This window comes from Drosophila melanogaster, chromosome 2L (genome assembly GCF_000001215.4).
Source record: "Drosophila melanogaster chromosome 2L".
Classification (NCBI taxonomy): domain Eukaryota; kingdom Metazoa; phylum Arthropoda; class Insecta; order Diptera; family Drosophilidae; genus Drosophila; species Drosophila melanogaster.
The window spans coordinates 20,376,123-20,398,347 of NT_033779.5; the positions used below are offsets into that span (position 1 = coordinate 20,376,123).

Genomic DNA, 22,225 nt, shown 5'->3' on the forward strand with positions numbered 1-22,225 from the left:
CGCCGCAGTCTCATTGTGGGCAAGTCCCCACCGATTTGGGGTTTTTGCTTTCTGGACTCGGCTTGAACTTGGTATTTGACTTTAGCTGAAGTCTTCCCTCCACCGAGTTGGGCAACCGGCAACAATAACCAGACAAGCCTGAGCCCACACGATTGCAGTTTATGTCTTTTGTCGGTTGCCTTGTTTCATGTTTTATATTTGCCGGCTTCCGTTTGAGCCGGAGAAGCAACTGAAGTGGAGAACCAAGTGGTGAACTTTGGGTACGTGGAAGAACTAAGAACGTGCGGAGTTGACAACACTTTGTGTGCCACTTTCATGCAAATCGCCGTCTGACGACCCAACATCTTAGCATAATTTCGTAATTTTGTTTTACGACCAGAAGCCCAGACACATAACACGTTCGTAACCCTTGATGAAGTCGGTTAGAATGTACTTCCGAAATTATAGTCTGATGATGATGATGGCAGTGGGAACCCACTTTCGACTAGCTTCTTGGGCAGAAGTGGGAACTTCGTGGAGGAGTGCATCTATATCGGGAATCGACCTATTGACTGACTTTCATTTCCGCAGAATTTGAGTCAAATGTTTTGGGAAAGATTCGTTAGCGGAGATCATTCTGGGCCATGTATTTTTATGTATCTCGCTAAACTGCTATTTTCTCTTAACTATCCTATTCATTATAACTCAGCAGTGTCTGGTTGGCCTCGCTTTTTATGAGTCCCATTTGAAATTGTAGGTCAGGTTTTCAATTTGAAGTAGCATGTTAGTAATATGCAGTTAATAATCTTTTTGCATTTAGTTAGCTTCTAACACCCCTTCTAATTCAATCCAAACGTAATAAAATAAGCAATAAAATGTAGTAGCTATAATATGTATGTATTCTCGGGGCATAAATAATTTATACAAAATCTTATATCTAGGAGTCTACAGACTAATCTCGCTCTATGAGAAGTGCCATGCCCGCTCGTCCTCCTCGCGATCGCAGTTAAAGCTTGGCCAGAGCCGAAGTCGAGCTTATAATTATGTAAATCGGAGGATGCTTAACCCACTGGTACCGATGGGGCTTGAGTTGGAATCCGTTCAACCAGGGTCCGGATGGGGATGGGGGCGTGGCTATGCGCAGTCATCTTCAGCTAAATGCTGAAGTTTTCTTCCTCTCAAAACTTTGACATTCAGCAAGACAAGTGGGCATAGCTGAGTAGCTGGCGGAGGAAGGCGGAGGACGCGGCGGGACAGTCGGTGGAGCTGGGGCAGGGGCACCTACAAGGTGCACTGGTACTGCTGCTGCTGCAGTGCACGCGGCAACGTTTTGTGCGGCAGGTGGGCGGCCAGGCAGGGGGATGGGCTGCGGGGCGGAGAGCGGATCCGCTGGCGCTGCAGCAGAACGATGCAAATGCTGATGATTATCACAGATAGCGAGACGGTTACCAGCACGCTGCTAAGATGGGAGCCAATATAACGCAGAACGGCTGCACAGGAAGAAAAAAGGATATGGAAAAATCTATAGAAATATTTCAATAATAAAAAAGCAATTATATAGGTCATCAATTCGAGACTTTAATCTAACAAGAAATGTAAAGAATGTTATTCCTATAAATCACAACTAAAATATATTTTTCTAAATTTTCACAAGTTTATGGGCATTTAGGAATCACGATTGTCGCTGACAGGCCACTTACCTTCATTCTCGTCGCTACCACCTGATGGCGAGCCCACCTCCAACGGCATCCAGGAACTGTGGCTCTGGTCGACAACCAGTTTGGCGTACTTGGTGCCCACCACAGGCTCCAAGTGATGTTCCTCCGCCGGCTCATCGGCCAAACTGTTGACCTCGTTGAGGTTCAGAGCTCTGCCCTGACCTCTGGGCTGAGAAGCCTGCTCGGTGGTGGGCGTCGGGGCCTGTTCCACCACCGCAGCCTGTTCCACGGACTCCGAATCGGATTGGGACTCCCGCTGGGAGTCCGGTTCGCGAAGCACCAGCTCCGTCTTGTTGACGTAGCGCATCGGTCGGAGTTCCCTGCCCAGGCGTTGATCCTCGTCTGGCTCAAAGGGGTCGTTGGGCTCGTAGGCGGCGGCCACCCCGTTCTTTCCAGGTACAGTGAAGCTTGCTCGGACCGTCTGCATGCCTGAGTGGTAGCTGCAGACCACCACAAAGCTAGGATTCGAACAGAGGTTTGATAAAAATGATAAACCTCTTTAAAGGTGCCACACTGTACTACATATGTACTACATATTTGTAGAAAATAATAAATAGACTATATGTTACCGTCTTGTGCTGTGGGTAAATATGCCAAGGTTTTCCTGTACCGTGATGAAGGTCTCCACCGTGTTGGTCTCCGGTTTCACCAAGCTTCCACACTCTTTGTGATCGATCCTCATCGTGTACTTGTCCGCCGCATCGCTGGCATCGCCCTTGATCCCACAGTTTCCTCCATCCACGACGATGCGTCCTCCGAAGTACGGACCCGTCTCCACCTCGATCTCTGAGGCATGCGGCAAACACTGGGTGGCATGTGCGGTGACTGGTAAGTTTTGGAAAATATATACGTTTTGAAAAAGTACTACGTACGACGTTTTCAGTGCTTCAGCTTTTTACAAGCGTAAGTTGGTTGTAAACTTAAATAATACTTGGAAACCACTTACAGCCCTTGGTGGGTATGACGATGCTCTGGCCCGCCAGATGTCCGGATCCACTCTCGATCTCGTTGTTTTCATCGTGAAAGTCTGCCCGGGCATTGGAGCTGCGAGTTCCGCCCGCCTGGAGGCGCTTCTGAGCAGCCGGGCGAACGTGGAAACTGTATTTGGTGGCCATGCGCAAGTTGTCCACGGCAGCAACAAAGTGGTGCACCTGGGACCTACAAAGGCATTGAGTAAATGGTCTTAAACGTAACTTAACTTAATCGTATTCAGCTTTGCACTAAAAATTTGATCAACTATTTCCAGTTGAGCGGATGAGCTAGGAGTATAACTCTTTTATTACTTATATATCATTTTATTTAAGATTACGCGAATGTATTTGTATTTCTTTTGAAATATTTGCCTAAAGATATTTTCATTTTCTTCTGTTCGTTAAAGGCAAATCCAATTAAATTTCGAATTTAAAGTGCACCAACATTCTTACGAACTTTTGCATTTCCTAAATGGCAAAACCACTTACCCTGAGGGTTCATGCTTCTCCTGCTGATCCGTCGCCTTCTCATTCTCCTCCTGGGACACCTCGGCGGTGGTGCCATTCACCAATTTGACGCGACACCGCTGTGGGCCGTAGTTCTGCATCTCACAGTAGAATATCTGGAATGCCAGATCCCGGGGCGGTTCCACATCGCCGCTCATATTTGTCGCGTTCACCTGGTCCGCTCTGGAGTTGGAGTTGGGGCTCGAATCTGTGTCATGGGCCGACGGCACGAATTCAACTTCCCAGGTCAGATTCACCGATTTGTAATTTGGTTCACCGGCAACGCCGCGTATCTCTATCGAAGGTTACAAAAGCATGAGCATGGGCAGCAACGGGAAAACGGGGTTATAGCCAAGATTCGTGGCAGTGGCAATGGCAGTTGGTAGTTGGCAGTTGGTAGCTGTTGGTCTTGCATGCAAATCAGCCACCATGGTTAGTTACTTTGCTGCAAGAGCATAGGTTCGGGGCAAGGAACTCGTTTTCCGCCGCCTGAGCTTCAGACACGCTTTTGGATTAGTTCTGTTTCATTCGGTTGGTTTTTTGTGGACCCCACTAAGTGGTTGTTCCCACTGGCAGATCTGCAGAAGAAGATCTGAAGTGTGCTGCCAGTTGGAGTCACCAGCTCTGCACTTCCACTCCAGCTGCGAGTGATGGTGGATCTGGCTCGGAGTGTGACGTGAATTAGCCAAGGGGGGCAGGTAGTTAAGTCGGAATAAGAACTAGACCTGACGACGATGATGATGCTGGATGTTGCGGCTAAAGGGATGGTGCAACTTGGTACTTGGGCTTTAAATGCTACCAAGAACTTTGATTGAACGAGCTATAATGTAGTATTACATTTTCGAATCGCATTGATGCTGCACATTCTAATAAGAACGGAAATTATACCTTAGCATTAAAAGTCAGCAGCAACACAGCATAAAAGCTGAGAAAATAATGCATTTTACAAACTTAGCTTGCAAAAAACGCTTCCTCGAGATTCGTAACAATAAATCCCTGATCAATTATCCATTAATCACAACGTCGAGTCCCGGTAAATTTCCAATTTTCCGTGCCCACTTAGCCCCGATTTCCAGGCGATTTCCCAAGCCCGCCAGCTTGGGGACTTCTTCTGAGCCAGAACCTTGCATAATCTGCAATTAGAAATGCCAGTTGCCGAAGCTAGCTTGTTTGTGTTTGGCCATGTAGTGATGTTGCCAATGTTGCAGTTGTTGCAGCTTCGGGTGGCTGTCTTTACCATGCTTTTCCCATGTTGAAATCATTGACACCGATTTTGTGTGTGTCTGTGCATGGTAGCAGCAGCATTTTTAGGCGAATTTCGCACAGAGAACATGGAAAAGTGAAAAGTCTGCGATGGCACAAATTCTGAAATCGGGGCTACGGCTAGATGCCATTGCTGAGCCAAAATCCAGCAGAAAATTAATAAAAATGCGATGCAGAAATGAAAGACACTTCAATTGCAGCATCGCAATGATTAATGGTGCTTTTCGATCTTGGGAATTCTACTATCTATGACGGTGCACAAATTTTCGGTTAGGCCATATTTTCGTAGGCCGTCACTGCAGTGTTATGCAAGCCAGGAAGTGGAAGTGTCGATGAGACCCGACCAGAGATTCATTAATTTTCCATTGGCCACAGCCAGCGGGAAGTTCTGTAATACAAGATCGTCGGACAAATTGCCTTCAATCATCTGGCCAGATCAATCTTGATCTGTCACCGTATGGCGATGTAATTGCACCGCTTTAGCTAATTCGATTAGAGAGAGAACGGCCGAAACCTGTGTTTTGTGGCCAACAATTACTGGCATTTTGTCCCGGCCTAATGACACTTTTGCTCTCCATTGAAAATCTCTTTGCGATTTCCGCTCTGCGGCTCTGGGCGTGCCAGCCGCCCTCATTTAGCGGCCAAAAGGAAATGTCGACACATTTCCCGCGTGCCCACATGATTGGCACACGGTGCAGAAAAAGCTGGCCGCCGGGCAAGTTCGTTGTCTGAGTCTTTCGTTTGCCACCAAGGGCAGACGTAGGGAAAATACCACAAGGAACATAACTAGGTTCAGGGAAAAAAGCGCTTGATCGTGACCAAGTGCAATTAGCCAACATTCGACAAGAATAGGTAAACAGGAAAATCAACACGCTAAAAAATATTGTGTTCTAGTTAAATCTTAAAAAGGCTATTTGGAAAAATGTTTATGTTTCTATATAACATTGCGCAGCAGATGGAGTTTTCACGTAAGAAATCATATTTCTAATTTGCTTGCTGCTTATGTGCTGCTTACAAGGCAAATGAGAAACTAATATTTAAAGTTATTTTTTTCTGTGCAGCTGACATGCCTGCGACCGCAGACTTTTAGTAGCTGCAACTTTAACTGGCCCTGCGATTGTCTGAATTTATTCCTCGGCTCATAGGACTTACCATATTTGCTACCAGCCTTGGCATTGGCATTGCGGATTGCAGCAGTTGTTGCTGCTGTTGCGGTTGATTCGGTTGATGCGGTCGCTGCTGTTGTTGCTGCTGTTGCATTGTTGCTGCTGCTTTTGGGCAAGCGGACGGGGGAGACCGACGGCAGCAGGAGCAGAAGACACAGCAGCAACATGTTGCAGCTGCCGTGGGCTGCCATTGATTTCGTTGACATTATTTTCGGTAGATTTTTTTAAGTTTGCTGTTTGTTCTCATCAAATGTGTGTCAGCCGGGAGTTATATTGGGCGATTGGTCGTGAGGGAAAATGCAAGTGTTGCCAGGGGACCCAAATGTTTGACTTTAGATACTTTTTTTTTTCCAGTACTCGTTTTGTTTTATTTTATGTTATGCACTATTTGGTACGGCTCTCGCAGAACAATACCAGCTGATTGCCAAAAGCCACTTTTGTCCGCAAATAAATCGCATTTGTCACAACACAAAAAATCATAAATAGTACGAAAGCCGCAGCGTCCGAAGTTTTGGTACCGAATGTTCCGACACAAGAACCGCTCGCGTTAACCTGTGCGGCACAACTGAATCAGCGGGCCAAAGGCAGCCCAACATCTGGCCAATTCGGATCAGCTGTTGGCCATAAACGAAGCCGAAGTCTTAGTTAAAAAGCGAGCCAATGCCAAGGCCGAAAAGCAAAGCTTTCGCCGAAGCTTTCCGCTCTCTAGCGCTCTCTCTCCCATGAGAGATGGAAAATGTGAAAATGGCTTTTCCCTTATCAGCAGCCGCTTATCAGTTGACAAACAGCCAATTTTGCTGCTGTGCTTTCTTTTGTTACCAAAAGGCTACATTTAAAACCCATATATTGGGCCGAGCTTTTTCCATAATTAAACCAGCCGGGTTCCATAAATTTCATCGAACCGAGATCATCACTTTCCCTTTTCTCCGACTTCCAATGCGACTCCCATTGTCTTGTGGCTTTAGTTTGGCGTCTTTGTTGTTGATTTGCCCAGCTGGCGGCTTTGATTAATGCTTAATCAGCAATATTATTGTTATTAGGTTTCTATAGCGGGCCAGGCAGCATTTTCATAAATAATTTGCCAGTTACTTTGTGCCGAGCACAGTCAATTATAAGCTCGAACAAAAAGTTTCTCTGCCACAAAAGATGCTACAAAATAAATGAAAAGTGTACGCAACGAATGGCATAATGAAAATATATAATTAATTATTGGCACTCATTGCATAATTGAGGTCTTTTGATGAAGTGACCAGTGCGCAAACTTTTAAAGCCATCTACTTTTGTCTATCAGGTATTTATAAAAAAAAAAGGGATTGCTCTTTTAAATAATATTATGCCCTGAAGTTAGTTTATGTCTCAGAAAAGTGTCTAAAATGGAAATTTTATATTACTGTTGTGGTTATTTTTACGTAGAACTTCTTTGAAGTATTTTATATTACAGTCATTTGTCCTTCGAAAAAACACACGAGTCAACATCTTTATTAGAAGTAATTTGCTGCTTATCGCTTGAGCTTTAGCTCCATGATAAGGTAAACCATTTTATTGTATATGGCATAATTTCCATCGCTTCCGCTTCGGAAAAGGTTTTAACCCAGTGGCACGCATGGTAATTTCCTGTAATATATGTATGTATATAAGACCTTTTGTCCCTGGCCACCCATTAGTATGATAATTATCATTAATTATAATTAGACAGGTTAATATATGCGATGTGACATAAAGCCAGTACGTCTATTTTTAGGATGTCAAGGCCAGGGTTTCAAGAACAATTTGGTCCTAAATAAAAATTTCCTGGGCACCTGTAACGTCATGCTTCCCTAGGGCGACACGAAGAGGTATTCCAGGAGTATACTTACCGGACATAAATAATAAAACGGAACGCCCCAAAGCCACCAGAATGCCTCGAGTCCGTCACAGGAGTCGGAATCCCTCGACATTCGTGCGCACTTGGCAACACACATTCCACTAATTCCGTTAATTAAAAATTTAATGAGGCTCTGCGATCTAAATATACCACCGACACGAAGCCCAAACAATTGGAACACCTGTTGGCCACGTAAAATCCCTTGACGTGTTTCCCATGGGCAAAGGATTTCACCGAGGCAACAGAAGAGGGATTTTGGGTCTCAAATTGAAATGTGTTTTCCTTAAAATCAGTATATAAATATAAATGGGTATCGGAAAATCGAAAGCGTTTTCCTCACACTTCTCATTTGTTTTTTTTTTTTGTTTTGTTGTCTGCCTGAAAGTAGGCAGCAAAAGTCTTTCCTGCGCAGCGCATAATTGAGTGGCGGCCATCATTGTCGTCGCCACAGTAAACTGATTTGCATACCGCCGCCGAGTCCAAGTCCCGTTCTCGGATCCATTCTGTCATTCGCTTGGCATGGGGCTCATGTCATTAGGACGAGAAGCCAGCGCGTGACACACGCGGCGTATGCGCAACGCCTTTCGTGGCTTGCGGGACAAGAGCTGCCCTTTTGACCTTATTCGGGTATGTTTGCACTTCCTGAAAGGGACATTCTATACGGAAATCGTTTCTCGTGCTGCTTATCAGTTAATTCATTGCACTGTGCTATGAAAAGCTGTTTGGCATATACACCTAAAAGTAAGTTAATATGGCAGTTTTCTGATTTTATTGTGGGTTGGCGTCGTTTGGCCCCCACCTTCTGTAAGCCAATGCCAAATATATTTTACTCTGAATTCAGCCACTCTTCTGATTCCTACTCAATGTTATGGACCACTTTTCCAAGTCTTTTTTGGCAGCACTGATGTCGCCCGAGTCCCGTCTTTCCGATTCTTGTCCGCCTGCGTTTGTTCGACATCCCCGCCCATGTCCTGCTGGCCCGCTGCCCGGATTACATGTCTGGGGCACATCAAACAAGCTTACTTACCAATGACCTCGTTAATGACGAACACACACACACTGCCTCACACGCATAAAAAGACTGGCAGGCACTCACACTCACACAATCCTCAAAAGCAAATGGGCAACTTTGTGTGCGCTCGCCATGCTGTTGAGTTTACTTTGTAATTTTCGCTTATCAGATTTATTTTTATTTTTACTTTTGATTTTTTGTCAGCTGCCGCGCAACCCAATTCGGGTTGTGGCAAACTCGTTTCTGATCAACTTTTGGCTGCCCTGTAAATTTAATTTTCAGGGACTCTACTCATTTTTAGCTACTAGTAGCTACTTATCTGAGAGTGTTCTTTTCCACTCCAGAATACACTTATGAAATAAACATTCCGCTGAGGGTGTTAAGTACCCCGTTTCTTTAAGGGTATTCTCAGTGGCATTAGAACATCGTGTCTCATTGCTGACGTGGTCCCCTAATTTCTGGACCCCTACACAGTTAATGTAATTGCCTAGCCACTGCGGCAGTCGCAATAAAAAAGCGCCTGATTGCCGCCGGTTTCCTTGGTGCCTCCTCGATCCCAACCCATATCGGCGCTTTAATGAACAGCTAGCTAATAACTCTGACAATATGTTTGCGGATGACGATTGCCATTGACATCACTGCAATGTGCCATTGCCAGGCCCTTTCGTGGCAGTAAAACAGGGGGCACATATGTGGCATTTCGATACTGTATTTATCTCATCATCATCATATAACCATTAGCACATGCTCTAGGTAATTACAGTACACTAAGTTTAGTTAACTATTAATTAATTGGTCGAGCGCTGCTGCTTTGTGTGCGGTTTCCGAGAACCGAATTCCGTTTTCCTTTTTTCAGTTGACGGTGCTCTCTGCCCTTCTACGAAAGCAGCCAAAAAGTATGCTATTCAGCGTACACGTAAATTTAAATAATACTTGTGTGTGGGTGTGGGTGTTGGGTGTTGGGTGTGTAACATACATAGAGGTAACTACATATACATAACGAGGAGTATTTGTAAAAAAAAACGTTACAAAACTTGTGGAATCAGCGGAAATCAAATTAACATATCAAAGGAATTTTTTGTTACACAACTTAACAGTGAACTACGAGCTAAAGGTGATCACTAGACTGGTGCTTTTAAGCGGTGAATATGTACCATTATATTCATTAACATTCACTTTGAGTATTTTAGATATGGTTGCATAAGTCCCGAGAGGAATTTCAAACGAACAAGGGATTCACATACGCCCTCAACGAGTGAGTTACAAACAAAACATATTTCAGTAATTGAGTAATTATTCATTTTTACGTTGATTAATTTACTTTACTCTCGCAAATAGAAATTAAACTCTTTGTTTGGCCAAATGGAAAACCAACAGAATATCATAACCTCTTCAATGTCCACCAAGGCTAACGTGAAAGCTATTGTGTGCATTAAACCGAATACATTTATAATCATATAGATTTTTTCATATATTTCTAGCACCAGTCTAACGAGTTTGACTTGCTACATTTTACTTCAGTGTGGAAGGAATTTCTTTTTGTCCGTCGAGCCCAACAGGAGAATTTCTATTCCCGCTGTTGGCCTCATCATTGTTTAAGGTGTAAACTGGAATTTGCTTGCTATCAACTAAAACATTGACTAAGTTTAATTGCACCTACTGCAGCCAAGTGGCTTGCCATTAAGTCCTAACCCCTTCGATCTCCTTCGATCTCCTAGCTGTGGCTCTTGCACAGCCGCAGGAGCAACGGGTAGTGGAGGTCCTCGTCGTAGAGGGCGGAGTCCGCCTTCAGCTGGAGATGCCGCTGCCAGATGGTCTCGTTATAGCGAGTGGCCAACTCCACGCGGAAGCCCCTGGCCACGCACTCGTCCTGAAAAACGCTCAAGGTGCGCCCGCGACGTGGAGCCATAATCAGGGCCGATCCCTCGGGCGCCAGATAGTACCAGATGGTGTCCACCAGGGCGGATCGGGCCTCGTCGAAGAACAGGCAGTCGGCGCAGAGGATGAAGTCGAACTTGGCCTGCTCTGCCTGCGATCGGGCAGACTTTTCCTGCCATTTCAGAACCGAGCACTTGGTATAGCAGCTCAGCTCGTTGAGGCAAACGGTTTTCCTCACGTTCTCCACCGATATCTCATTGCCATCGGTCAGGTGAACGGCATACGGAGTGGCATACTTGGCCAGCATGAGGCCAGCCAGGGAGGTGAACCCGCCACCGAGTTCCAGGATCCACTTGCCTCGATATGAAGCCACCTCCGAGAGGACCAGCGCGGTCAAAGCCTCCTCCGAGGGCCAAACGCATATGTTGCCCGTGTTATTGAAGCCCATCAGATCACTTGCGGTCAGCTGACGCTCCATGTGGTGGATGTTCACCGAGTACTCCGACTCGTTCTCCAGCTGCATGCGGTATTTGTACCAGTTCTCCGTCTTGCCCAAGCACTTCAGACTCACGTGATCCTCGAAGCTGTCCTGGCGGAGCAGATCGAAGCTCTTGAAGCGCCGCACGGATGCAGTTTGCTCCTCGGCGAACTCATCGCTGGACGAGGACACCGTCTCCTCGGAATCCTTGCGCAGCACCTTGGCCAGGATCTTCCAGCGCTTCTGGGCAGTGCTCTGCAGGTTGGGCGTCGCCGGCGGAGTGGGCGGCATGAAGCCGTTCTCGCCGCTCTTGAGTCGCAGATCCTCCTCCAGTTCGGTCTGCTCCGGCAGATTGCGGTTTATGTCCTTGTCCTGGTTGTTGTTGACTGCGGCGGCCACCTCGCCGCCCAATCGAGCGTCCAGCGTCATCTTCTTGTGCTCCTTGAGCGCATTCAGTGTGTTGTCAATGTCGTACTGCAGTAGCAACGATATAGTTGCCAACTGTGCCACACCCACTTCCGGTGTCTGATCGAGTTGAGTTTCCGTCGCCTTCTGTACTAAAGCTGCTGACATCTTACTTCAGGCCTTATTTGATTCACTCTCGCTGTCACTTCTCAGTTTTCCATTTTCTGCCCTGCAAAAGGCAAAGATAAAAGGGAGACAGAGTAACGAAATTAGTCCAAGTTTTCAAAAAGTTTTACCCCCGCCATTCGATTTTCCACTCTGCTTCGGACCGCCCTCTTTGAGAACCATTATTTTCCAATTATGAGTTTTTAATGGCATTAAAAATGCAAATTATCCGACCATAAAAATAAAACAAATTATATCTAGCGCAAAAAATCTTTGCCTACACTGATGTCGGCAAGATGTCTGTCAGTATATATATGTACACTTTTGCCGGCACATATATATTTCATGAACAATATTTTTCGTAAAAAAGCAAGGTTTCGACTTTGTTTCACTGTGTTATTATGGAATGATTTGCAGACATAGTCCAAAAATATTTGACACGAAACAAATTTGCCGGTAATAAATTCTAGTTAGTTAAGCCAGCAACTCTATTCACTTAAAATAAAGTTTGTTTGAATATTGAAACAGCATTCAATTAACCTGCCTTTATATAACAAATTCCAAAGTTTCAGAGAATACCCAGTAATTTTGCGTATGGGCTGTCTCGGTCTTTATTGTTTTGATTGCTGCACATTTTCACTCTGTGTATTTTAGAATTTTCTGATTGGCCTTGTGTGTATGAATTCACAGAGCTTGAAAAATTTAAAAATTTTACAGCCCGTAGAAAAATGTTAATTATGCTGACGTTAAAGTGCAGAATTGACCAGCTGGTAGTTTTTCCGGCAAAAATGACCAGCGCATCAACCATTTCCCATCTCCCACTCTCCACTTCCCACTTCCCACTGGCATATGGTGTTTATCGGTGATAAGAGAGGGCGTTCGGCTTATATTTTCCCGCACACCTGGCCATTGGGTTATGGGTGGGTGGTTCTCGGCTGACCAATGACACCTGCCCCGGAATTTCTCGTAATCACTGGCTGAGCAATAAAAATTCAAAGAATCCTTGTGTTTGTCTATGTCATTTTGGGGTACAATGGTTTTTCCTGAAAGAGTCGGGGGTTAAAATCCAGCTATGCGTAAATAAACACAATTTGTATGTGGAGGTCGTTGGCAAACGGAATTAATTGATAAACAGCTTAAACACACATAAGTACGACAGATTGCCGCTCTGTGTGTGTTTTTACTTATGCATCCGATTGTAATGGCTAATAATTATTAGCCACGGGCACTCGCATTAATAATACGCACTGTTTGCCGTGGCTGGCTTTGCTCTGAGCTGTTTCAGAATTCCATTTATTCTGCTGCCACCGCAAAATGCGTTAATAATTGCGAATCCAAATATTGACAGCTTGACAAGTTGATACGCCGGTTGCAGGTGGACAAATACTCGGCGTTTATGTTTCAATTTTAATCAAAATGCTCTAGTAGTGCAGCTAATGAGTTTTGTGTGTTTAAATCTCATTTAGATAGTGAATCATGGGGCAGGCTAAAAAAAAAAAGTTTTTTAAATAGTTTTTTAGTGTAAAGTATTTGCTGCTTATTATCCTTTGGTTTGTTAGGTTATGAATAATTGAGTAGTTAATAATATTGTATAAACTTTAATTTATAAATTTAAGCAAAAATTATCAAATCATACTATTAATCTACTCTAAAATTAAAAATAAACCCCCCCAAACTAATTCCCTTCCATTTCACCCAGGGTTCTGCATCCATTCCTTATCAAACATTAGCAACTTTGAAGAAGTAGCCCCAAGCTACAGAGAACCCAGACTGCCAGAAATCTGATTGCTGGCCCAATAAAAAAAAACTTTTCCGGGCTTAAGAAGTATTGATTTGCATTTGCCGAAAGGGTGGAACATGAATATTGAACAGCATCCATTACAGTACGTAAGCCCGCATCTTCGCCTATGGCCAAAGTTTTCCGCTAAAACTCCAAGCGAACTTTAAAGTCTGACGATAAAAGCCGACAATGTTTACATAATGCTCTGGAACCAAGCTGTCTGGTAAACTTCACACGAGGCTCGCCAGCGATTAGCTTAAAATTTTTTGAAATAGGGAAAAATGACTTTTCCGTAGTTTATTTGCAAGCACAATATCGACAATGGTGGTTTCTTCAATCATTGTAAATTTAAAGTTTTTACTCTGGCAAATTTATCCAATCCAATTCAATTCAATCACTTGAGAACTGGCAAAAAGTTGACAGAACAATGAGCGAAGAAAAGGTTTTTCACTTACCACTTGCAGTTGCAGGAGGGAAAAGGCGAGCAGTGGGTTGGAAAACTCGGAAAAACTCAGAAGTAAGCGGAATGACTGACGTGCGTGCTGGCAACGCTTGTGGCAGAAACCTGCGAAGGGGCTGCCCCTTTCCACGGCTGTTGTTCGCTTTTCCTCAGCTTTAACCCCCTCCCCCTCCCCACAGGAATTGTGCAACAATGTGGCGGATCACGCGAGACCTTATTGGACACACTGCCGTATGGTATATAGCCACATCCATGTGATGGATACGCGACCCACGCCGCGCTCATTGCTCGCATTAACTCCTATAATTTATTATTTATTGCAATCTACTGTCACCGAAATTTGCTCAGCGTCTCATTTTATGTTCTTGTGCGGGTATTTTTTATGATTATTATTTCGACTCTGACCTTGGGAAGAAGTGTCAACAGACACATGACTTCTGGGTATACAAACAGACAAACAAACAAACAAACCCTCGGCAAAGAGCCCAGCTGTGAAAAAAAGAGTTAAGAGATAGCACAGTCAAATTAAATTGTGACTGACACACGGAGAATTTAAAATATCAAATAAGATAAGAGGAATATTTTGGGAGCAGGTGATAACGCATACTTAAATGATTTCGTTCAACTGTCTAAATAGTTTTTGTTATTCATCAATGCAGAACTGAGCATGTCAATGAGGCTATAGTTATGTATTGTGCAACTTTCTGTCTGGCCAACACAGCTATTAGCAAAAATCATAAACGAGAACTGCTTTTCAGTCGGCTAACTCAACCATTAATCATCATCATTAATCCGCTCTGTACGCAGTAATTACCTTCGGCGCACAGGGCGTATGCGTAATCGTCGAAAGTTTTGAAACGTTCGTTTTCCTCGTTCTCCTGCTCCGCGCACATATACATATTTTTCTCGAGCGTCTTAAACTTTTATTAGCGCACATAATCCCCACCGATTTACGAGCAACTAACTGTCTAGCTATCTCTGCTGATATATATGCCCCGATTTGTTTACTGTTTACTTTTTACAAGCGTAAGTTGATTTTGCCTGAGCTTTTTTCAATATTCTCCCAATTTTGACTGCAGGCCAATGCCAACGCATCTCAGCCCGTATGCATGTACATCTTTGTATGTGAAGAGGTTGGGATTTAATTTACGTTCGCATCTGGTTTTATTGTGCACTTCTTCCCCCATTCAATGCCCCAGTCCCATTCAGAATCCTCGGACGGGTTCAAGTAAGTGCAAAAATGTAAATAAAAATCCAATTTTCTTTCGCCCGGCCGGTTGTCGGGTGTCCGAATAAAATATTAATTAAATTATTTGCATATCACACGCCTTTGGCCTTCGTTCCACCCGGCCACCACCCATTCACCGGCCCAAACCCGCACTCTCGGTGTCCAGAAACATTTCCGGCTCGGCCGGAAGTGGCCTGGCCGAGTGTCGCCTCCCATTTTTTTATTGCCTGTCACTCACTCGTTCGCTCGCTTTGCCGCTTTCTGGGGTTTGGCTAAAATAATATTTGACGCCGGGGAAAAGGTTGTCAGTGTTTGGAGGGTGGTAATGGCACTATGAGAATCGGGGGCTTGAGGAGCTGGGAAAGCTGGGGAAACTGGCTGTCGAGGTGAGCGAACCGCACCGCCAGCTCGTGACATTCACGATAAGTTCAAGGGGAATTCCCGATATGCTGCACTACACTGCACAAATAATGTGATTACGCCGGACAGTAATGACTGGCTAACACTGTTGGGTGAGTTACCAGAATGCGGATAACGCTGTACAGTGTTTTGGGTGGGAAATTCGATCCAAGTGGTTTATTGATTCGATTTACTGGGAGTTTATGGTGAAATTTATTTAATTTTCCCCAGGACCTGACACAGAAAGGCTCTCGATAAGCGTATGTATTGTACCTGAAAATATCAATCCTTTTGGATTGGAATAAATAATCCAGCGAACGTATTTCATACTTATTATCCCTTCTATCCTACATTTCTTAGCATCTAAGATTGCCAGATTGCCTTCCCCACATTTTGGATGTTTTTTGAACATTTGGCATTTTGCAAGTTATTCGGAAATTGTGATAACAATTTAAGCCACGTACAGCTGGAAAATTTACATATTTTGCCAAGACCGTATGCTAACTCCCCCAAAACCCCTTCCCCCTCTCATATGACAACACAATTTTCTTGTGTGCACATGCAAAAAGCGCAAATATGTAAAACATTTTGTAGAAGCAACCGAAAGGAAAGTCGCCAACTTGCCAAATGGGCAAAAGGATCTTTGGAGGGTTCGACTTTCCCAAAGGAGGAAGCAGCCAGCCAGGGATTTGGCGAAAACTATATTATCTACTTGGGAAATTGACCCCCCGGGGGAGTCTACTGCGGGGGTCAAGGCGATTTAATATCTCTCTCCTTTGTTTTCGGGGCTTTGGTCATAGATGTAAAATTTTCCAACATCATTGCCAGGCTCTTAATCATCACAGTCGACGACAGACATTTTTGGCAGGCGCTACATTAAAAACAAAAAATTGACCAACCAACGCCTTGATAACTAGCACCAGAAAGGAAACAACCTTGTTATCAAGGACCAAGGACACAGTACATCGTTAGCAGCTGAAATTAACATAACAAATCCACGGAAAAATGTAAATGGAAAAGAAAAGTCGACTGAGTTTGCAGTTAATCCAGCCAAAGAGGACACCCAAACCCAGAGCAGCCACTGGAGCAATTAGGGAACACTATTTAATAACGAAAGACACCAAATCATTTTTAGCAAAAGCCCAAAACTGGAAAATTGAATTCCGCCAACGTCTTGTTTCATTCACAACAAAAAAAAATAAATAAATAGACGCATCAATAAATAAACAGACAAATAGTTTGCGCCATAAACATGCACACAAACATGGCTCACATAAGTTGGCCAACACACCGAGTACAAATAGACCGTGTATTCCATATGTGTGTATGCTTGTAGCTCTGGCTATATCCGCATGTACAGTGTGCACATATGGATGTGTGGCAAACGTACACATATTGTCATGGAGACAACTCTCGCTTCAACTGGCAACTCAGTCAAATGTCTGAAGCTCCCTTCTTGCCACAGGATGAGGCACTGAGATGACTGTTTTTGAGCGAGAAATCTGGGGTTTGTGGAATTTCAACTTAATAATAATAATAATAATAAGTTTAATCATTGCTTCATTGCATTAGTATAATGGGATTATACATTGAGAACACTCTGACTCAGATACATGTATGTTACAAATGCTCGATGGATATATATGAGAATAATATTTCATTTGAGTTTTTGTAAATATTAATCATTTACATTTCGATATGAGCACTATTTTCGAACAGCAGATATGTGTTTGTGGCAGATTAAACTCACACTTTTCTATTTTTTACCACATTGAAATCCCGATTGTTTTTCAAATAAACTATTACAAATTTTAACAATATTTCTTTGGCGAGTCTTGGCTATAAATCAGCTAAACAAACAACTGCCACGAGCACAGCGACATGGACGTGGCACATGCTAACATGGTACAGGACACTCTGCCCGCTCTATAAATAGTTCCCAGAGGGGGCGTGGCAGGGGCGGCAGTGAAAGTGGGAGGGTGGCCCGCCAGGTATCTGCCTCAGGTGCATCATATGCCGGCAGCCAGGCAAAAATGTGACGTGTGTCTATGCTCAACTGGGGCTGGGGAATCTGGTTAAAGTTCTGCGAATGTACATATATGTGGAGAGCTTCGAGGAACGGAGAGCATGCTCAGTCTCTGCTGGAAATGGTACCTTCCCTTAATGGGTCAAAGGTAAATACACTAATCACTGCGGACGACAGTCCTTGTAATGACGATTTGTTTACCGTCGAAGAGGAGCTCATTTTGGAAGACTAAATTAACGAGACATTTAAGCTTGACACAAAGGCCGCCATTTGCTTAAACTTAGATTGGTTAACAAATTTAAGATTTTAGATATGATTTAAATTTCAATTCATACTTATTTAAATAAAAGTATGTTTACAATGAAATGATTAATAACAAGTGAAGTGTTAAAGACATGTAAAGAAAATCGTTTGTGATAGTTGTGATTCATCATCTTTGCCCATTGCTAGGTATCAGGCATTCGATACGCCATAATTTTGACCCCGCTTAATACTATACTGTCGCACTTGGGGAGAATGCCAAAGGATGCCAATGTTGAAGCGGGGACTTCCTCTGCGTGCCACATAAGTGGTCCTTTGCCGAATAAAGCTGTGTTTCGACAAGGACCAAGAGCAGCAGCAGGGATGTGTCTGGCGGGGAATGGGAATGGGAATGGGAATGGGAGCATGTGGTAGTGTGTTAGCGAGGCAACCAGAATCACAACCAGAGCCAGGAGCCTGCCTAAATGCTTTCATCGCTCAGCTGGAAAGGCACGCACGCTCCACTGGCCGCACGCACAGCCTCCACGAGGAGTTATCCGCCGTGGAGTGGAATCCGGGGAATTGGCCAAAGTAAACGTCGAATGTGGGGTCGCATTCAGATACCCAATTGACCACTGGAGTGGCATAAACGGTTACTTTAACTGAAAATATGTTTGCTAAGCAAACCTGCTGCTGCTCCGGTTTATTGACAAATGATTGACTGGCCGGTCTTATCTCAACTGTGAGTGACAGTCAAGTTGGTTAACTCAGTTAACTCATATGTTATGAATGAGTCTTCAATTCGGCCGATTCTAACTTCCATGCTGACATTGTAATTCATTTGCTTGTGGCAGTAATATATAACAAAAATGTTCTATTTATAGAAAATCACTTCTGCTGTCAGCGATAATTTGATAATTTGGTAATCGTCTGGCTTAATCGTGATATTAACAATAAATTATTTCCACAGGTTTGATTTTTGCAGACAGTAAATTTAGCCAAAGCCTTAATAAGGCGACAGCTTCTACAGACTGGATTAAAATAATTTTGTGCAAGAAAAATTGTATAAAAAGACATAATTGATTCCAACTTTAATTTGTTTAATTTTGCCCGTTTATTAAAAGGGGGAAAGGTGAAATCATCCCATGGTAAGGCAATCATCTTGGGTATCTGTATTAGTTCAAATAGTCATCCATCTATGCAGCTTTACGTATTCCATCGGACAAACAACCAACATTGGCCTCGTTGCCATAAATCTCTCAATTGGAAAAACATATAGGTATATACAGATATATGTGCTGGCAAAAACAAAAGTAAGTGCCTTTTTCATAAATCAAATCACAATTCAGAAATCTTTGCCCATTGAGGTTGGCTGCTGAGCCCTTTCATTGCACAATTTCAATTCAATTTATATTCTGCCACTCTGTTTTTTGTTGTGCAAAATACGAGTAGAATAAAAAATATGAAAATGCATATAAGCGCAGGATGTTTTCTAATGAACTTTGACACATGAGAGTCGGGTGTCCATGCGAAGCCCTGAATCGCGTGTCCATGTCAAAAGTCGAGGGGGGCAGCTGGAAAACACAATGCCCCTAGCTGCAATGAATGAAAAATCAGCTTGACGCATGCAACTTTTTTTTTGAATTTGTTTTTCTTCGTTTTTTGCCAAGTGCCCTCAGGGCACAACTTAACTGACTGATGGGTTGACTAACTGAGGGACAAACTGAAGGACTGACGGACTGACGGACTGACAGACTGCTGCATATCCCGAGTCACTACAAAAGCTAATTCCGACTGAATCGAAGTCCTACTGCTATCTAAATCACTTTCATCTCATCCTCTCGGGGCTCAAGAAATTTATTTACTCTGCAATTTTCGCAAGATATGTTGATGACACTCTCTTGAGTATGCAAACTCGAGAGGCTCCTCATCGAAAATTGAAAAATATGCATAAGTTCGAGTGGTGGCATCAGAGATTCTGTTTTCCCAAAATGGAAGTATATTTTTCTTGGTCGTGCCTTTCACCTATTTTGGTAAGTGAAAATAAGCTTTATGTATTTACATATGAGCAATCTTCGGTGTGCAAAATCGTACAATATTTGCTAACAATTATTATTTTTGATATAGATTTAAGAAAAAACCTTGCAGCTTAAACATTAACCAATATTTTATTTTTGTACAAGAATGTTGTGCCAAACCCATTACCTGCCTAATATACCCATTTCGGCGGAAAGGGTAGCCGCAGAAAAGCGAGCTTATCGCCAAATCACGGCCAACTGCAGCGAAAATAGTTGGTTAGTTCGTTAGTTGATTATTACACGTCCTGCCACCGCTGTGCTCCCCTTTGGCCAGTCCCTCATATTTTTTTTTTATTTTTTGTTTTGCGGTCGCCACTGCAGTTGCAGTTGCAGTTGCTGTTGTGGCAGTTGCTTATCACAGCTTAATGGGTCACTGCATTGGGGGAAATTTTCGTGCTGACACGGCGTGTGCGTAATGCCGCAGGATTACGTATCCGCCAGATCCTCCGGACGTCGGGGCCCTCACGCAGAGAGGCTCACATTATGCAAACTTGGCAATAAAAATTCAATTAAGCTGCAAGGACGCGCTGTCAAGTGGGAAGCGTGGAAGGGAAGGACGAGGATGGGGCAAAATGGGGAGGGGGACTTTTCCGACTTTGCCGATAAATCACAAAATTTTCTAAAAGCCCTGCGGCTGCAACAATAACAAATTGTGACATGCTGTGCTGCCGCTCACGACTTTGATGCACGTTTTAATTATAATTTTGACGCCAACTGTTTAAACACAGCAACTCACACACGCAACGATAACAGCGCAACAACAATCCGCACTAATTGTTTGCCTTCGAATGGCAGGGCTTGGGGGGTTGGGGGGCTAGGAAAAGCCAAGGGGAAACGGAAAGCCCCACATGTGTGCTGCGGCACGGAGGAGGTGGGAGGCAGCCACACAAAGGACTCGTGAGGCAGGACCGCCAGGACAATGGCCAGCTCACATGCACAGACGCTCTCACTCCGCTCAGAAGCGAAACATGGTCAGCCCAAGTCACGAAACCATCTGCCCCAGGCATCGAGCCAAGAAAATACACTGGGAAATTACAGGAAATTCGGATTTCAGATGGTAGCCAAACACAAAGTCCAGGTTCATTAGATGAGCCCATTTGCGCCTCGGAGGGTAAGATTGTTGGTATTACGTAAAAGAGCTGTTTAATGGGTTCCCCATTTACTCTTATAAAGTCTTATAGATTTTTTATTGCACTGCAGGAATCAATAGGTATAGTGATATTTAATACATATATGTAATAATTTCTCAAAAATGTTCATTATACGGAATGGAAGTCATATAAATTATGTTTTCAGTTACATGACGCACCGAAATCACAAAGGTCAAAATCATTGAATATTATCAAACGCAGAAGATAACCATTTACACGTATACGATAAAGATTTCGATTCCACAAAAACATTTGCCAATGAGCCATGTAAAAAAAACACATATACAATCTGTTTAATCGGAAATGTTATGAAAATGCGGTCAGTAGGCATGATAAACCCTTTTTGAGTTGCTCACTTGAATGGTTCACTAACTGATTATGTACAAATCAAACAAGTCAGCTCGATAGTGCTTAATTAAAAAGGCAAACGATTTTTAGTGTAGATAAAATTATAAAGTCCACAAGAGCTTATATGCTCGTGAACTTAATGGCATGAAATTGGTTGGATTTAAAAGTAGGTAAGCCAAAAATTGTGTTATCTTGAGAGTTTGTGATTCAAGTAAATAAATTCTCATTTTGGTCTAGACACGCTTGCGGTGCTACACTTTTTTGCTCAGTGCACTTTGGCGAAAGGCGCAACTTTCGACATGTGACCGTGTGCCATCTGTGAATAAATGAGAGTGTTTTTGGCGACTGCGGCGGCTCTGCCATGTGCCCCAATCCGTGGACAGGAGTGATGGGGGACAAGGGCATCGGGTGTGTGTTAGATTTATGGCCACGAGGCGATGGATACTGGCTACTGTGCCACAAGCCGTGTGTGCGAGTGTGTATAAGCGCTACTCAATTAATACTCATCAGCGTGACATTAGTGCCGTTTGCAGATGAGTGGCAGGATGCAGGATGGGCCAAGACACAAGGACGAGGTATGAGCACGTGCATGTGGATCGGCCCAATTGTTTGGCATTCTGGCAGGACTCTGCCCCCCTTCAGTCGATTCAGCTCTCAATCACGGCTCATTTGCCAGACGTCTTATTCAGCTCATCAATAAATCGGGGCCATAAATCTACTTCAAGTGTTCGCCTCATCATCAACAGACATTTTTTATGTCGCTCCCGAACTTTTAAGCGAATAAATATCAAACGCTGTCGCATCCCAGCAGCGTTTTTATGGCAGAGAGAAAATTTAATGCGACTTTGACTTTAATTAGGCCATAAAATGGGGAACTACAAACGCAACGCGTGGCCAAACTCAAGTTCAAGGAGTACATAAAGCAAGTAGCCCAGAAAGCGACGGAAAATGGAAAAGCCGAGGAGTTTCGGGGGAAAACTTAACCGAATGGGAAATGCCTGCGAGTCACTGGGCGTAAATTAAATGTAATTGAAAGCGATTGACAAATAGAATTGTGGATTGGCAGGGCGAAAGGGAATTGCAATTGGGATTGATCCAAGCTCAATTAA

At 43.7% G+C, this 22,225-nt stretch overlaps 2 protein-coding genes across 4 annotated transcripts in view; both read right to left on the minus strand.

Annotated features, from left to right (window-relative positions):
* Positions 1-858: 858 nt before the first annotated feature.
* Positions 859-6,234, minus strand: CG16798 (uncharacterized protein). Its single transcript, NM_136186.2, has 6 exons — positions 5,591-6,234; positions 3,158-3,470; positions 2,644-2,855; positions 2,267-2,522; positions 1,680-2,155; positions 859-1,469 (listed from the first exon to the last, which is right to left on the minus strand). Exons 1-6 carry the CDS (start codon positions 5,808-5,810, stop codon positions 1,261-1,263), a joined length of 1,686 nt encoding a protein of 561 aa, NP_610030.1. The 5' UTR covers positions 5,811-6,234; the 3' UTR covers positions 859-1,260.
* Positions 6,235-9,170: 2,936 nt separating this feature from the next.
* CG10947 (uncharacterized protein) overlaps positions 9,171-22,225 on the minus strand; it is a 29,508-nt gene continuing 16,453 nt past the window's right edge. For 2 of the 3 annotated variants that reach the window (NM_136187.3, NM_165328.3), the window contains exon 2: positions 9,171-11,470. In NM_136187.3, the coding sequence (NP_610031.1) occupies positions 10,195-11,409 (1,215 nt within the window). In that variant the 5' untranslated portion in view covers positions 11,410-11,470 and the 3' untranslated portion in view covers positions 9,171-10,194. The remainder of the gene's footprint in view (positions 11,471-22,225) is intronic. The other variant, NM_165329.3, reaches the window with a different exon arrangement.